The sequence below is a fragment of the Drosophila serrata genome, unplaced genomic scaffold (genome assembly GCF_035046125.1).
Source record: "Drosophila serrata isolate PLE 108 unplaced genomic scaffold, ASM3504612v1 contig_264, whole genome shotgun sequence".
In the NCBI taxonomy this organism is placed as follows: Eukaryota; Metazoa; Arthropoda; class Insecta; order Diptera; family Drosophilidae; genus Drosophila; species Drosophila serrata.
The window spans coordinates 304,447-323,229 of NW_028257162.1; the positions used below are offsets into that span (position 1 = coordinate 304,447).

Genomic DNA, 18,783 nt, shown 5'->3' on the forward strand with positions numbered 1-18,783 from the left:
GTCTGGATTTAAAAAAACATTGAAGCTGTACCAGAGCTATTTTTAAAATAAATCACCATGGATAAGGTTATAAATAAAGCATCCTAGCATTCTACGATTGGCTAAGGACGGTAAGTTTATTAAGAGGAGTCTATTAGAATAGGAAGGTAATCTTTGGTTTGCATCCCAATTTAAACCGCGTAGAGCGAAAAGTAAAAAGTTCTTTTGAACCGACTCGATGCGTTTACTGTGGACGCCGTACTGGCTCTATTCACTATAGACGAAATATGATCAATAAATGCACTACGGTCAGTACACTCAAGTCGTATTTTTGGGTTAGGTGTTAGTAGGCGCGATGGAAAATATAGGACAGAACAAGAGGAAACTGACTACCGGCGTGCTGCCAGATTGTTTGCTTACTTGTTTTCTAAGTTTGTTAGTATTAAAAATTTTAATTTGGGAAGACTATGTACGTTGGAGATTAGTGTGTACAAATCATTATAATTTGCACACAATACTCTAAAAGGTTTATACTATTCGAAAGAGGTTCTACAGTAGTGCAACACTAAAGGGATATAGGATCAGTATTTCTACTTCGTACATGGAAATTAAGCTGACTCAACAAGTCAGCACTTTCAAGGTTATAGATGAAGGTAATGTCAAGCATAGTTCTACGGTTGGCTAGGGATGATACGTTAATTAGGAGGAGTCTATTAGTCTAAGAAGGTAATCTTTGGTTTGCATTCCAATATAGGCCGCGTAGAGCGAAAAGTAATGTTCTTTTGAACCGGCACAATACCTGAGCACACAAGCACTGGCTTGACACAATGAAGGTCTAAAAGAAGAGCTTTCGTTTTTTTTTTTTCAAATAAAAGCCAGGAAGGATTTGTTTTAGACTTACGTTTGGTGTTAACAAAATTTGACCGAGCTGATAAATAAGATGATGATTACTATCGATATAATGAAATAAAGCACGATATTTATGTTAATTTTTAGATTTACTGGACTATAGTAAGTTTTTTTGTTTCACAGTAAACCTAAAAATTAACTGTTCAAAGTTCCGAAATATGTTTTCTTCTAAAAAACTTCTGTTAAGCTTATCTGCTCGTACGTACATATATAATTTATTGTTCTGCCAAATGGGACATCTGAATTTGAAAATTTTACTATTTATTTATTTTATTATTATTATTATTTTGTTATTTACACTCTGTGTTCATTCATGATATACGTATGAATAAAATTTAAATGTAGAAACATCGAACCTTCAAAGCAGTGCACTGGCAAGTATTTGTCTGCATAGACACTCTCTCTTAGAGTATGTCTAAAAAGCCGTGAATCAAGGATTAACATTGAAGAAGACTTTTACCTGGAATGATCATATCGCAAAAGTAGTAGGGAAAATATATGAAATGCTAAGATAAATGCCTCTCATCTAAAGGATGTTTGCCTATAAATGTTTGGATGCTAATAGCATTCATTCAGTTAAAACTAATTGAAGATCGTTTATAATAACATCGCAAAACATATATTCAATATGCAATTGACGGATCATGTGTCTGGTAATTTCTTAACATTTTTGACATAGAACTTAATGGATGGATAAAGATGAGAATATTGTCATTGAAATAAATTAGGTTAGGTTAGGTTAAACCGGAAAACCAATTGGCCCTTTGTTGTCCGAATATCATTTGTATAAACTTGAAGATTTTAAGTTATTTCGAAGTCCTAGAAGATTAAGGTGTTTTTGGCGAAGGCAAGTTGTTCAGCAGCAGTCCTCTTGGAGTCATCTACTACTGATCCCAGTAGTGCGACGCATTGGTATCTTAATCTCCCCTGCGTTAGGGCCGGGCACTTACAGAAGAGATTCTTTAAGGTTTCGGTTGCCTCGGACTCATAACATTTCCTGCTATTATTTCCTTATGTTAGCTTACATGACAGCCTCAGTTCAGGGTCTGTACATTATATGCCCGCATCAAATTCTTCTTTCATCTTTGAGCCGACGGAGTATATCCTGAGCCGTTTGCCAGTCTTCAGGTCCCATGAATTTTGTTGTTTTGACTTCCGGTCAGATTTACTGCTGATGTCTCGACCAACTTTGCCCAAATCCTTGTAGCGACATATTTCCTGATGCTTCTATGCATTATGCAGCCTTTCCTGTTGTCACTCAGGAATCACTTCCGATTATAGTTTCGAGCTGCTTCTAATGGCAAATTTCAAGAAAAATGAGGCGGCGTTAATAAATTTTTGAAAATGCACACATCTGCAAGTATCTGAAAAGACAGGAAAAAAAATACTACGGAAGAAATTATTGGGCAAAAATGTACAAAAAACATATTACACTAAAATATTTTCACACTAAACAAGTTAACTTTTATTAGTATTGGAACTTCAAATAAATAGCTTTACTTCAAAATCAATTTCAAATAGTTTTTATTGGAAGTGTAGTTGATGATTTGAACTCGTTGAACCACTGTGGATCGCTCCCCTCCGTTCCTCCGGTAGCAGTCACGCCCTCCACCGACGTTAGGGTTGACATGCCAGCCCGGGTTGGGTTTCTGTCTTAAATAGTAATGTTGTCCATACAAACTGATTAGTTTTACTGGAAACCACCCATTTGCGTTTTATGCCCGCCGCCAGGCTCCTTCAGCCATGGCTAGTGTGCCATGATATCTTAGCTAGACCCTGCTTTACCCCGAACAGAGCATGCGGCAATGCATCCCCCGTTGTACGAGATAATAAACTGCCAATTAACCAGTCGGCCCTCTCGTAGGGGGTTCAGTTGTAGGATTTTCTACTTTAATTACAGTTACCTATACTTTTTATCTTTACAGTGTTACAGTTACCGTTGTACATTCACAGTTTGCCATTTCTCGTTACATTTAACTGTAGTTTTAATGACAGCTGTATAATATGGTCTTCAGATTTTTATAAAATAAACAAACAACAAAGGAAGCTAACTTCGGCACGCCGAAGTTTATATACCGTTGCAGATAGAACTTGGATGACTAGGAATCAATAAAATATAAATTATATATATTTATGTTAAAAAACGATGAAGTAATACCTGCTTTCATTTCATTCACCTACATAAAAAAATCTGTTGAAAACTGAAAAAGCTGTCATTATTTTTAATTGTATTAATTTCTCGATCGTTCCTTTGGGAGCTATATGATATAGTAGTCAGATTTTTATAAAATTTTACACACAATTTTAGAATAATATAAAATGGCTGTATCTCAAATTTGATCAAATTCTGTTGAAAACTGAAAATTTTATATTTTTATGTTGTAATAGCCTGCAATGATATAAAAAAACGATGAAGTAATGCCTTCTTTTATTTCATTTATCTATACGTATTATATTTAAAGTTTTACATTCCCAGTTTTGCATTTCCTCTATATCTTCTATATCGATTTTGATAAAATTTAAATCGAAAATGGCCATATGAATCGTTGAGCTCGATTGTTATTTTTCTCCACGATCAGTTCCGATCATCATACCGGTACCAACCAATCAGCTTGAATCAGCCAGCAGAACAAATCAAGTCAACCGGACGAACTTGTTTGTATTGTGCCCGAAGCTTGATCGAAAGTGTTGTAACGAACCGCTGTGTTGAGTTTTGATCGGTTTGATTGTTGTTAATCAAACCAAACCGATCATACTCAATGAGAGTTTTTTTTTGTAAATATGCAAATTTTAATGTTTATTTTTCAATCTTTCTGAGAGATTTTCTTAATATTTGTTTCCGTAAGATCCTTTTACTGAGTATTAGAAAACTACAAAAAAAAAATCAACCAAATCGGTCAAGTCGTTTTCATGTTATTCATTTATATACACTCACCAGAAAAAGTGTGCGTACAAACTTAACGCGCAACTTTGATGTTAAATAAAAATAGTTGTATGGAAAATAACGACACATCTATTATTAAAAATTATAGCCAGTCTTTATTTATTTCCGTCCACAACTTTTTTAATTAAAATTAAAAAACAAAAAATACCCATGTTTTCGGGCAAGAAAAAGTGTGCGTACAAAATTCAATTAAGTTAAAAAAAAAACCATTTATTGTTAAGGCATTGATAAAATTAGTAAAAAGTAGAATACCCATTTCTATCTATTGTCTCATTTAAGCGTTTTGGAATTGAATAACCCAATTTTTCGATGAATTCAGGTGGTATTTTACTCCACTCATCCAAAATCACATCCTTCAACGTATCCTTCGATGTAATTGTTCGAAGACGAATCCTGCGCTCCAGAAAAACCCACAGATCCTCTATGGGGCTTAAGTCCTGCGACTGAGGCGGTGAATGCAGTTGATTTTTGGTATAAAAAAGCAACCATAGCTTCAAACTAAGCGAAGTATGCTTGGGGTCATTATCCTGTTGTATGAATCGATACTAGATTGATACATCCTACAACTATACTGTACATCTAAAAGTTGGTGAATTATTTTTAGGTTCATAGATCTATACAGTAATGCTGTAGTGTTGCATTACTGTATAGATCTATGAACCTAAAAGGCTAGGATAGGCAGGCTAGGATACATCCATGGCTTCTTCAAACTAAAATTAATATTATAATTTATACCCTTCAAGGAATTAATAAGAATAATAAAATTAATTTGAATGGGAATGGCTCTGCTTCCTTTTATAAGGGTTGGGATTGTTTTATACGCCTTTTCCCTTTGGAACCTTAAACTTTTTTTTAAGGATTACAAAATGTATATAAGTTTATATAAAACTTTTTTATTTCAGCATTTGTGGCGTCTATGAATTCATCGTATACACAATGGTACAGCAAAGCTATAGTACAAACAAGATGTGAAGAAATCGTTAATGGGCTAACTGCCTGTTTTGAAGATGCACTAAAAATGTACGAAAAACGAAATGGCTATTTACCAGAGAGTGTTATTATTTACAGGTAATTCATTTGCAATACATTGACAAAATATTATACTTATGGGCGGAAAATAAACCTGTATGTTATAATGCAAATTATCCCCATGATCAGAATTAAGGAGATCACCCCATGTGACCCCTTTATAACCTTGCAGGGTATTCTAATTTCGGTCCAAAGTTTGGAACGCAGTGAAGGAGTCACCTCCGACCATATAAAGTATATTGTCGTCTATCACTTTATAGCAAACGGTCGTGTTTTTGTTTTGCACTCCGAATTTTTGTGTTTGTTTGAAACCACCGGGCTTTCTATCAATTCTTTATTAAATATGGTTAATTACATACACCGTTTAACTACCGCGCGTGCATGTGCTTTTCTGTGTAGTTTATATATATTTATTTCTACTTTTAGATTTGTGCAGAGACGGTTTTCTTACTTTACTGTTGTTCTCATCCCGTTCTTCTTTTTCGGCCCGCTTAAGTGTCGTTTGCTTTTGGCTGCAGCTAAGTGGTTTGAAGCTCCCGCTCTATTGTTCTCTTGCTCTCTCTCTCCCTCTTACACTCCCGCTCCTCCGAATTTTTTTTCGGATTTGTTTACGTGCAAAGAGGTTCAAGTGCCTGTGATAATGTCTTCAGGTATCGTCCGTGCAATTAAAAATTGCCGTAAAGTCTTTTTGGCTGATCAGCCAAGTCTCCATTGCTGGCTTTGCAACGCGGTACTGCATGCAAAATGCATTAAGGTTACAGGTCGCATAGCTGATGCAATTTCCAATAAAAAAGGGATTCCATTATTGTTGTGAGGCCTGTTGATCGGCTGAGATGGTAAAGTTGTCCTTCATGCGCCAGACCAGGAGCGGATTAAATGATTTTATGGTCATCTTTTGCAAAGCGAACGACTTGCTCTCCGCGCTAGACACTCAGTTTAATAGTATGAAGTTCTTAAACAAATCGCCAAAACGCAATAAACCCGCTACTGGTCGGCAGCAACTGTCACAGCAACCCATTACCTGCCCCGCGCCTTAGCTTCTGAATCCAGTACCAAGACCGATGGTTCTGAGATCTGGAGCGAAAAAGGATTCGGAAACAGAATCCAGCGTGGGGATACCGGTAACAGCTTTGCCAGTAATTTCCGTTTTGTCCGCTGCGGTGTCAGAATCATTGACTCCGCTTGATTTCATCTAAATAATGACCCAGGGTCCATTAACGCCCGGACTACCGGTCGATGTTAGTAACAATACGTTACGCTAGACCCTAACAGCAGTTCCACCATCGAAAACTATATTTGTTTCGAGGCTTCCCCCTAATCTCGGATCGGAAGATGTTCTAGCCTATATAAAAGGCAAAACATAAGCCGATAATGTCATGGTGGAAAAATTAAAATTTTTATATGCCAGAAACATTTCATAATTTAAGATAAGTGTCTCATTCAAACGTTTGACACTTTTTGCTCGGGTGACTTCTGGCTCGAGCACGTAGTAGTTAAGGAGTTCGTGACTAAAAAAAAATGAACACGGCCTGTGGGTGTACCAATATCCATGCCGGCACAAGCTACAGTATACACTGTTGTACCTGCAGTCCCTATCAGATAAACTCTTTTGCATCCCAGATAATTGTGTTTACTGAAACTTGGTTGAAGCCGGAGATACTCTGCTCCGAAATTCTTCCGGTTAAGTACGCCATTTATAGATCAGACCGGCTTTTCCAGCGAGGAGGTGGAATTTTAATTGCTGTCGACTCCTACCTTATTTCGAAACTGGTAGTGTCTGAAGCTTGTACGGTTAATCTGTATTCTGATAGCTTCTCATTTGCATCCCAGATAATTCTGTTTACTGAAACTGATAGGGTTTCCTGGTGATCTCAAGTGGATTTCGAGTTATCTTAGTGACAGACTCAAAAGGTTCTTTTAAAAAATGCTCTATCCAATCGCCTCAGTGTCACGTCTGTCGTCCTACAAGTTAGTCACCTTGGTGCATTATTATTCAGACTGTTTATCAATGACCTACCGCAGGTTCTAACAAAATCTAGAATACTTATGTATGCTGACGACATTAAACTTTGCGTGCAGTATAGGGATAGGGATGGATCTTGACAACTTTCATGCGTGGTGTCACGCCAACTCTTTACATCCCAACAGCTCTAAATGCAAACTGATGATATTTTCACGTGTCACTCCCCTGTTTACCACTTATATGGTTAACGAGAGAATCTCTCTTGTTGACGATCTAGGTGTCCGATTAAATCCTAAACTTTCGTCCTGCGAGCATATTTCTCGCATGGTGCTGGAATTTATTAAAAGGTGGTCGAAGGAATTCGATTCTCCTTATGTAACAAAGACGCTTTTCACGTCATTGGTTCGCCTTTTGGAGTATTGTTCTTCATAGTAATCGCATTGAATCTGTCGAAAATAACTTTTTGCTGTTTGCCCTTCGAGGCTTCACCTGGGATGCTGATTTAAGGGTGTTGACCACCCTGACATTTAAAAAAAATCTTTTTGTTATACCCTTGCAGGGTATTATAATTTCAGTCAGAGGTTTGCAACGCAGTGAAGGAGGCAGGATCAGGATCAACAGCCGAGTCGATCTAGCCATATCCGTCCGTCCGTCCGTCTGTCAGTTTGTCCGTTTCAACGCAAACTAGTCCCTCAGTTTTGAAGCTATCTGAATGAAACTTTGCAGTTAGTCTTCTATATACTCTCACTCGTATATATGTCGGAACGGGCCGGATCGGATGACTATATCACATAGCTGCCATAGGAACGATCAAGAAATGAATACAATTAAAAATTATAACGTTTTCAGTTTTCAAAAGATTTTCATTAAATTTGAGATATAGCCATTTTATATCAGTCTTAAATTTTGTGTCAAATCTTATGAAAATCGGAGGACTATATCACATAGGTGCCATACAAACGATCGTTAGATGTGGATCAAAAATGCAAATCTGTGAATGTAAAACTGAAAATATAATATATATTTTTTCTTTCCAATAAATATTTTATTTTCTATAAACAATTTAAGGCGGAAATTTCGGCGAAAAATCGATTTTTTTTTTTTCGAAACTGCAATTTGTAAAAGAAAATTATTTTGCTTATTCCTTCGATTAATTACTAGATTTGACATTACTCTAACGAAATGTGTTTGGTTTTTTAGTTTCGGATGATCCAGTTCCGACATATAGTGGTCACCGCAAAACGTCTTTTTTCAGAGGAGCTCCCAGAGAACAGGTGTAACTCTTTTCCAAATAAATATTTTTACTAGTTCTAACTCTTAAAATACAATTAAAAGATACTTTAATATGTGTATAAATTTTGGGATCAATAAGTTAAAAAGTATCTTCAGAAAACACTCTGAAAAATTCTTTTTTTTTTGCCCTCTATCTGTATATAACCCCTTAAGACATTGGGCTTAAAAATATCTCTTTATTTGTGGATTTTACAGCCATTAGAAATGAACGCTGCCGGTATACCTTAGAGTACTTTCTTTATATTCTTTTGCGTTTTACCCAAAATTTAGTTTTTTAAAATGGTGTACATGATTTCTCAAAAATTGCTAGACCTATTTTCTTCACATTTTTTTACACAGCTTCTCTATAACATGATGTAGGATTTTGTCGATGATTTTTTTCTTAAAGTTATAAATTTTTGAAACAAAAATTTTGTCTAAAAAAAGTGCTGCCATTTGCCATTTGTCAAAGTGCTTCCTCTTGCTCAAAAATTGTTTTTTTCAAAAACGACTACGTCACGTTATAGCCATATTTATATAGTTTATAAACAAATTTTATTTTTGAATTTTGAATGTGGTGTGCAGCATGTACACCATCCGGTGTAGTTTTTAACGGAATTTTATCAAATTTAAGATTTAGCCATTTTATTTTATTTTACAAATTTGTAAAGTTTTATAAATATCGGACTACTATATTATATAGCTGCCATAAGAAAGATCGAAAAATTAATACAGTTAAAAATTATGTTTTTTAGTTTTCAACAGATTGTCATCAAATTTGAGATATTAGGTTGTCAAAAAAGTCTTGCGGTATTTTTATTGAATTTTCAATTGTTTATAAAATTGGTAAAAATACTGCGATTTATGTCAAATAGGGGAAAAGTCCATAGTGCATGATTCCCTGCCAATCCCACCAAACACACAGAAGAGCCTCCCTGGCCGTCAATCCAGGCTTGGCCACCGTCTGGTCCGCTTCACCGATTTTCGACCACGACCGTTTGCGCCTTACGTTGTCGTAAGTGATCCACTTTTCATCGCCAGTCACCATACGCTTCAAAAATATGTCGATTTTGTTGCGATTCAGAGGCGATTCGCATGCATCGATACGGTCGAAGATGTTTTTTGCGTCAATTCGTGTGGCATCCATACATCGAGCTTCTTAGTGACTCCAAGCTTCTTTAAATGGTTTATTACGGTTTGATGACTCATGCCCAGCTCTTGACCAATGCTACGGCTGGTACTATGCTGATCTCTGTCGACCATTTAGCGATTTTATCGCAATTTTCCACGACAGGCCTTCCGGAGCGTGGTGCATCTTCGACCACCTCCACACCATAACGAAAACGTTGAAACCATCGTTGTGCGGTGGAAATTTAAACTGTGTCAGGTCCACAAACTGCACAAATTTTATAAGGGGCTTGAGATGCATTTTTGCCTTTATCGTAGTAGTACTGTAAAATATGACGTATTTTCTCTTTATTTTGCTCCATGTTGGCGAAACTATAACTCACGAACTACTTAAAAGAAATAACAATCAATCAAACGCGTTTTTCTGTGTGAAAAGAGTTTTCCAAAAAGGTGTAGTATCTTCAGGTCCGACAATTAAAACTAGAACTACGCGCTTGCAGCGAAAACTTGCGAAAATACCGCAAGACTTTTTTGACAACCTAATACATTTTATTTTATTCTACAATTTTGTGTAAAAATTTAAGGAAATCAGACGATTATATCATATAGGTGGCATACAAAAGATGGTTAGATATAGAGAATAAATTCAAATCTTTGGACGTAAAACTGTTAATATAATATGTATATGTAAATAAAATGAAAGCATGTATTACTTCATTGTTTTTTAACATAAATATATATCATTTATATTGTATTAATTCCTAGTCATCGCAGTTGTATATAAATAATATATATATATATAAACTTCGGCGTGCCGAGGTTAGCTTCCTTTTTTGTTATTCTAGAATATTGATTTTAATTTTACGAAAATCGGACGATTATCATATACACTCACCAGAAAAAGTGTGCGTACAAACTTAACGCGCAACTTTGATGTTAAATAAAAATAGTTGTATGGAAAATAACGACACATCTATTATTAAAAATTATAGCCAGTCTTTATTTATTTCCGTCCACAACTTTTTTAATTAAAATTAAAAAACAAAAAATACCCATGTTTTCGGGCAAGAAAAAGTGTGCGTACAAAATTCAATCAAGATAAAAAAAAACCATTTATTGTTAAGGCATTGATAAAATTAGTAAAAAGTAGAATACCCATTTCTACCTATTGTCCCATTTAAGCGTTTTGGAATTGAATAACCCAATTTTTCGGTAAATTCAGGTGGTATTTTACTCCACTCATCCAAAATCACATCCTTCAACGTATCCTTCGATGTAATTGTTCGAAGACGAATCCTGCGCTCCAGAAAAACCCACAGATCCTCTATGGGGCTTAAGTCCTGCGACTGAGGCGATGAATGAAGTTGATTTTTGGTGTAAAAAAGCAACCATAGCTTCAAACTAAGCGAAGTATGCTTGGGGTCATTATCCTGTTGAAGTCAATATCTTCAATACAACTATTTTTATTTAACATCAAAGTTGCGCGTTAAGTTTGTACGGACACTTTTTCTGGTAAGTGTAGCTGGCTATACAAATGACGGTTAAATAACGTAGAACTGTCTCATTTATATCTCATTTGTTTTTCCAGCATGTACACCATACGACCATTCGCTCTAAAAATTGCCTTATAAGATAGAGGTGGAGAGCTATCGATGGCACTATCGATGGTTTGGCGCTATCGCACCGCCATCGATGGCAGCCCTGCACTATCGATAGTTTTGCATGCGGCTTATCACATCACAAAGAAAAAATAAAGTTGAAAGTGGAACGCCAAAATATAGTGAAAAGCTAAAGTACAGGTGAAAGTAAAAATCTCCTAATGCTCTTTTTAAAAAAGAATTAGTTTTGTACTTCTTTTCCGCTCGAATACACAGTTCGACGATGTACTTTTTATACAATCCCTAATCAAAAAAATAAATAAATTAATTAATTTTTTATTTTTAAAGAGTTAAAAATATAATAAAGTTTTGTTCGAATTTCATTTTATAGCTTTTTTTACATCTAAAAATTAAAAAGCAGAACACTACCGATAGTACTATCGACACTATCGATGGTTTGAGAAAAATAATCGCTCACTATCGATGGCGACGACTATCGATAGTTCTCCACCTCTATTATAAGACTCACTATATTTTCGCCATTTGTGAATATTTTTTATTCTTCTAATAATTATTTTCTAGCTTAACATATGGGTGATTCTCTGATGTCGAATGCGACATTAGTACGCATTCAAAATAAAAAAAACATGTGCTATGACTTTATTTTAATTTTACAAAAAAATAATTTTTTTGTATTTAAATAACATAAATTAACATTATTACGATTATTATTAGAAAAATAAAAATTCATTTAATCTTGATCATTCTGGCCAATTTTTTATGTAACCATGTTAAAAATACTCTTTTTTTAAGAACCTCTAATTTTTGGCCGCGGTGGACCTTTATAGAGAATTGCCCATATGTACTTTGATATTATAATCAATAAAGTCCTTAATTTTTAATACCTTTGGCAAAATTAATATTTTTAATACCCTTCAACTTTCAGGCGTTCAGATTTTTTTTCTGATACGGCTCTACTATTCTGCTGTTTTTGTTCTGCGACACTCCGACGACGTCTTCACATGTTCTTAGTGCCAGCTAACTCTCGACGCAACTCCGAACTCTCGACAGAATTGCTCATTCTTTTCATTAATCCATGCTGCCAACTCCTTGATATATAGCCCGCTTACATATATTAGATATTTGCATGGCATCAATCCAACGTACGTTAAACTGAACGAAGTGAGTTGAGTTGAGTGACTTCCGTGCACTCAATAAAACGGAGTTGTGTTATCTCGCAGAATTGGGTGGGACTAATGAAAATGAATGAAGCGTTAAACTGATTAAAATCTTTGGCACTAAAAACTAAAAATATTCTTTTTAATACGCTTTTATTAGTTCGGGCGTATGTATGTATGTAATCTTCGAACACTATTTTCAAGGGTTTCTAAATATCTGATAAACTTGAAACTTTGCATACTTCTCAAGGACCGATGACAATGCATTATCCCGATTAGGATCGTCAGGATTGATAAATTCTTTTATAGATCCTCCGTAAAGGAGTAAGAGAGACAGACCTAGCGCGCGATCTGCGCATGAGTTCACTGAATGAGTTAGGAAAATAAAATAAAATACGAAAAATAACTGATAGCTTAGAAAACTCTGAATTTAGTGATCTTGTTTATAATTATATACTATTGCTCTGAGTTGAATAATTTTGTTTGTAATTATAAATTATTTTTTTCTTTTTAGTTCGGTTCGGATTTATAAAAGCGTGTTTTTTTTAGTTTTTTTTTCTTTAATTATTATTTATTATCAGAGTAGTTCGAATTCTGCCGTTTCCTTCTTTTCTTTTATTTGAAGCGAATAGAAGAAAGCTTAGGTATATTCTTTTTTACGTTAACTTGTTATTTCGTTTTCTTTTTGTTGTTGTTTTAAGGGAAATTATATTGTTGGTAATGATTTCCTTGATAAGCAAATAAACAAAAATTAAAATATGTTTTTGCATCATAACAAAATCAAGTATGCGTGTAAGCTAAAAAATAAATTAATGAAATTAAATAATAAACATGTATGTAAATATTAAACAAAATTTCATTACTTTATGTTCTGACCAGTATTCGAACTACGACGTATTATTATTCAGAAGAGCCGAGAAGCTTCTCATTCTAATTCAATCAACTCACTTTGAACGTTGTGCATTTGAATGCGAGTTTTTTTGCGAATCTAGTCTGATATACATGTTGAAAAAAACATGAAGTAATGTCAACAACACTGAATCCTGACAGGGCCCTGTATAAGACTTAGCGTTTGACAGCGAGCGGTGCAGGTTAACCTCAAGTAGTCAGGAATTGGTTTTTTTTTCCCAGGGAAACGCCGTTTGTGTTTCAAAGTCTATATCTGGTTTCGTAAAAGATCTTGAAGGGGGCTTTAAATCGACATAAAGATGCTTGTAAGAGAATAGTTCTTCTAGATTCAAGTGTTTGTGAAGAAAAAGTTTGGTTTTGCTGCATAGACGGTTTAGGTAAGAGTGGAAAATTGTTTTAATTTTGTTTAAGGGTTTGAAGGAGCGCTCGCAAACAGGACGTCAGGTGGTTGTTGATGGCGTGAAAATATTTTGTACGATATATATAAAAGAAAGTCGTGTCTGTTACACCACTTATAACTCAAGAACGGCAAAACAGATTTGGGTGAAAATTGGTAGGGAGGTAGCTTAGAGCCAGGAGACGGACATAGGATACGTTTTATCCCGTTCGACAGAAAAGCGGGATATCCATCGCTGATATATAGCGTTTACTACAAAGCAATATATCAAGTAGTCGTTTCCTAACATTTTAATTAGAAACGATAAAATAAATAAAGTGTAGGCATTTGTTTTTAAGGTGGTAAGTTGAAATGTGTTCATTATGTGGATCGTGCATTTGAGGTTATAGTCCACAATGACGACGAGCGAACGAACATCATAATCAACAAGTGTGTTCACAGAACTTAAGCGAAGAAAGACAAAATATAATAAGAGAAAATGCCCTATTGAGACAACGCGTGAGGATACAAAGATCATTGACATCATACAATCGATTGGCATTCCCATATGATCCCACTGAGAACTACAGTGATGATGAAAATTTAGATGTTGGACCAATGACGACTATATGCCAATATTGCAATGCGTTAAATGTCAAAAGAGAAACGGCGCGATTGTGCTGTACAAGTGGAAAAGTTAAACTGGCTCCATTACTTTCCAAATATAAAAAAAAATTTTAATAACGAAATGTTACATAAAACGAAGCCATCTGGTGGTGCACTTTTCACTTTGGTCAGAATCGTCAGATAGAAAGAAAAACGTCGATGGAAAAAAGAATATAGGGACCACGGACGAATGGACTTTAGAATGCGAGTCGTACTTATCTTGAAAAAATGCGCAAGGGGGCACGGGTGGGATCAGGATAGAGGTGAGGTAAATGCAGTTGCTGTTGTTGTTGCTGTTTCCTCCGAAATAAGAAATCGCTGGGCGTCGTTTTCACTTCACCTTCGCTTTATTGCTCAGTTCTATTTGCACTAAAAACTAAAACTTAGGGCAAGGGCTACTGGGACCGCGGAGGGGCGACTTCGGCTAGGAGACGGGGGTGAAAGAGCGACGACCGAGAGCGAAAGCTAGTGCTCCCAAACTGCTGCTCGAAATTGCTCGAATTGCGAATTGTGTTAATTTCTTTTCAGTGTTATTATTTTTTCAAGTGTGCATAAAACTATTCTTACAGTAGTAAGATTCCTCGGCGGGCTCTCGACGGGTTCCTTTTTGTCCCAATCTTTGGCGATTTCTCTCGAGTAGATAAGGTAAGCCATGCGCGCTGAGATTGCATCTATTTTGGGTAGCGATCGTAAGACAACTAATCCGGGAGTTTCCTGAGTTGTTAGTAAATTGAACTTCTGGTTTTCTGGATTGTGGAGACTAGGTTGTTAACTCTTCCCTCCTTAAACGCGACGGTCCTCGGTCGGTAGATATAGAGGAAAATGCAAAACTGTGAATGTAAAACTGTAAATATAATACGTATAGGTGAATGAAATGAAATTGAAAGCAGGCATTACTTCATAGTTTTTTAATATATGTATATATATAATTAATATTGCATTAATTCATAGTGATTAAATTTCAATCTGCAAGGGTATACAAACTTCGGAGAAGGAGGAGCCTAGTCCTGAGACTAAAGCCAGTGTAGGGTTTAGTATCTCGACTGACGTCGGAGATCGATGAAGATGAGCTGCTGATGCCAAGTTAGGTTGTCACAGCTTCGTCGAGATCCAAAAGGGGCGCTTGCACAAGCACCCCCAGAGCTTAAGGTAATAAAAGTATGGCTCAGTTGGGCACCACCTCAGATCAATGTAACGACGGCACAGAGGAGCCGCAAATACACCACCAAAGCCGCGCTAGGGCTAACAGAGCCCGCTTCAATCTTAGTATGATAGCTCAGAACGCGGCAAAAGGCAAAGTTCATCCCAGAGACGCAACCGATAACATCATATTCCTTGCGGTAATCGCGGAATTTGAAAAGTACCAGCAGGCACACCCAGAAGCCTTCCAGTCTTCAAATACGAAGCGCAATCGTTCACACGACGTGAGCGAGACCGCGCCGAAGAGGGGCAAAGACTACAATGCGTCTATTCGTAAAGCAGGCGAAAAAGTTTAGTGAGGTGGCCAGAGACGGTCTAGCTATGACTCTGGTTAATGAACTTAAAGACGAAAGACGCCTGGTGGCAGAAGTGGGAGGAGATAGAGGCCAAGTTAACTGATATGGTGACTGACAGGTTGGTTGCCATGCCGGTCCTATCCCCTTCCTCGACTCTTTAGAAGGGGTATGTGGGCACTGGGTGATCAGGTGCGACGATGGGTTTTTGAGAAGCTTCCTGGAGCCTAGTGTTGCTATCATTAGCATTCGGATAAGGCTAGTCCAAGCCAGGGAGATCCCGAGAAGACCCAGAGGTCGCATTTGACTACTAAAGGGGCAGTCTGATCATGCAAGGGTGTTCCAATGTCCAAAGATGAAGACGAGCCAGCCTTTCCTTCTGCTGATAAATCAGGGAAAGGAAGGCTAAGGTCAAAATCTTCCTTACAAAACCGCATGAACTCCTTGAGGAAGTGGACGACCCCAAGAAGATGTTGAATGGCATCGTCATTAACGATAAGTCGCCTGACTCCACGCCAATTAACCACGATGCCGGAAATAGTGCAAATTAACCTGAACTGCAGCTTTGGCTAATTTGTCGATCCTTCTAAGGGAGAGAGTCATCGACATAACTATTAATAAAGTAACTTATGAGATTGTCACTAAAAAAGTATTAAATTTTAATAGCATTAAACTTTAGACGAAAAAAAAATTATGTGTAAGTATTACACTGTAGATGCATCTATTCTTTTACTTATAGCCTTTTTCTATGTACATTTCACTTTCGAATTCTTTTTTTTTTTGTCTCACTTCTGCATAGATAAATCTACGCAATAAAAAAAAATTTAGGGAAAACGGTCAACAGCAATAAGAATAACAAGTAAAATAAGTTTGGCTATTAAAAAGGTCGTTGAGTAAATACTTTTGACTACCTTTGTATATATGTATATATAAACTGTATGGCTGAATGTTGAACGGATGTGTGTGTCTCTGATTAAGGCGACTCTTGATTTCTTTCCAGATAGGTAGACCTGGTAGTTGACAGTAAGTTGTTGTCGATAATATTGCTGTACTATGAGAGGGTACCGTACTGGCGGTGCATCAAGAAGAGGAAGGGGTACGGGAATCGTGAAGTCAACGACTAAGTAACGGCAGCCCTATTTAAACATGAAATTGTTGGTGACTGTGAGCGTGCCCTTTCGGTAATGGTCAGTGACGTTGCTTTAGGTGCTGGCTCTGATAAGTAAGCAGAAAACAATCGTCGTTTGTCTAATTGTTTTTAATGCTGACTTTGATTCGTGTGAAAGTTTTGTTTGAATTGAATGGAAATATAATTAATTTTAATTTTAATTCGATCGTGAGTTTGTTACTAATACAAGTAAATATTTCCGTTACGAAACGCTTTTATTTGGCAGCGTGATTGAAAAAAAAAACACATCTACATGGGGCGGCGTTCGAACAACGAAAGCCAGTGATTGTAATGACAACAAAACAAGTACGTTTCGTCATTTCATAAAGGTCGTTTACACTTTTAAAGCTCGATACATTGGTGCCTTATCAGTTGAGTGATAAAAACCAATGGGGACCGCAATACATACAGTTTTTCGGAAAGGAGTTATATTTCAGAATGGAAAGGATTTTTTCCCCTTTATGCATATCACTTAGCAAAAGAGACTGTGCCTCCAGTGACAATTAACGATCCCACAGGACATTGATGTCTTTATCATGCGTCAGTCTGCATATTTCCTTCAATAACAACTATACATTAAATAATCACGAGTTTGGTTTTGTACTAAAAAGCAAAAAATAGAATTTGGAGTTCTGAAAATGTATAAAACGGATCACAAACCGAAAGAGTTTTTAAAGAGATACCGAAAAATAAATCATGTACAAAAACTACAATTAAGCAAATGTAATGCTGCTGTCACAAATGTGGATGTTGAAAAAGTCAAATGTACACAGAAGATATTTTCTGTTAATTCTCGTGTTAATTATCCGATATTGCTCAAAATGTATACAAATATTTATTTTGTAACGTAGTTCTCTGGCCGGAGTAGATCTCGGTCGCAGCCAAGGAACCTATACAAGAAAATTGTTATAGAAAGCTGGCAGTGACATAAGGAAGGCGTATATATGGGTATACATTAGGGCGGCTCGATTTCTAGGGGGTTAAAAAAATCGCTTAGGAACGTATGATTTTTGGTTTCTAGAGATGAAAATAAGAAATTTTGCTCAAGAAACCATACATAAATTATAATGAACCTTGTTTTAACTTGTAGGTATCCAAAAGATCAAATTCAAAAAAATCCTGTTTTGACCCGTTTTGAGTTTCTCAATCGAGTCCTAAAGTATTACATGCTAGTGGTATCCCCAGTGGGACCCCCCTAGACGGTCTCCCATACAAAAATATCAAAAAATATTAAAAAATCACCATTTTTGGATATTTTACCCCCTTGGATGAATTTGAGACTAGTCTCATCGCATTCTACACAAAAAATTAGGGAGGGTCACCCAAACATTCCATTACCGTAGGATGCACCGGTGCCAAGATAAGTCCTTACCAATGCAACAAATATCAATACTGTTTTAATTCTTTTGCAATCTCTCTTAAACACATACTAATGTGCATTACTTTTATATTGGAGTTACTTTTTTTGGAATTTGATCTTTTTGGTACCTACAAGTTAAAACAAGGGACATCCGAATTTATTTTAGAGGTATGGTTTCTCGAGCAAAGTTTCTTATTTTGATCCCTAGAATCCAAAAATCATATGTGCCTAAGCAATTTTTAAATCGACCCACCCTAGTATACATAGGACACTCCTATAGTATCGGTTGGGCCGGTTGGGTTTTAGCCTTCGCTCAGCTTGTCATGGTTTGTCTTGTCGACCCCCTCTCGAAAGTTGTCGGCTATGGCACGGTCACTGTTCAAAAAACGCGGTCACCCAGCGTGCTCGACTGCCACCGGGTAGGTATGGTGAGTCCAGCGTTCTGGACACGGGAAATAGCGGGCGCGGGATGTTCGCGGCAGTCCCGCTTGATTCAACGTGGCAGGCAAAGCATGGGCGGCTGTATTGGCAAGGATTAGGGGACTGTGGGTGACCGGTCAGCACCGTATTTGCGCGGTTAATCAAATGAAAGAATACCCAAAAACGATGCTAAAGGGAACACTCTCGGCCGTATGGGAATCCAATACGCGTGTCTCGCACACAGGTCGAGGGGTTGGGGGAGCGGAAGCAGGGCCCTTCTTGGCTTCTACAAGAGAAGGGAGGAGACAAGAGTCGGCAGTATATGACCACACACCTGTAAATGAATTGCGCAGTTATCGTGTATATATATACATATGTATTTATGTAATTT

The 18,783-nt window shown here is 36.7% G+C and overlaps 1 protein-coding gene and 1 long non-coding RNA gene across 10 annotated transcripts in view; both read left to right on the forward strand.

The window, feature by feature from the left end:
* AGO3 (Argonaute 3) overlaps positions 1-18,783 on the forward strand; it is a 241,481-nt gene that overhangs the window by 84,304 nt on the left and 138,394 nt on the right. For 8 of the 9 annotated variants that reach the window (XR_015271751.1, XR_015271752.1, XR_015271754.1 and 5 more), the window contains one exon: positions 4,735-4,900. The exons of the other annotated variant lie outside the window; for it this stretch is intronic. Coding sequence is in view for 4 of the 8 variants with exons in the window: in XM_086833002.1 (XP_086689128.1) it covers positions 4,735-4,900 (166 nt within the window). In the remaining 4 variants the exon portion in view is untranslated. The remainder of the gene's footprint in view (positions 1-4,734; positions 4,901-18,783) is intronic. 9 annotated transcript variants of the gene reach the window in all.
* LOC147643609 (uncharacterized) lies at positions 10,205-10,858 on the forward strand. Its single transcript, XR_015271757.1, has 2 exons — positions 10,205-10,736; positions 10,813-10,858. It is a non-coding gene; the product is annotated as an uncharacterized LOC147643609 (long non-coding RNA).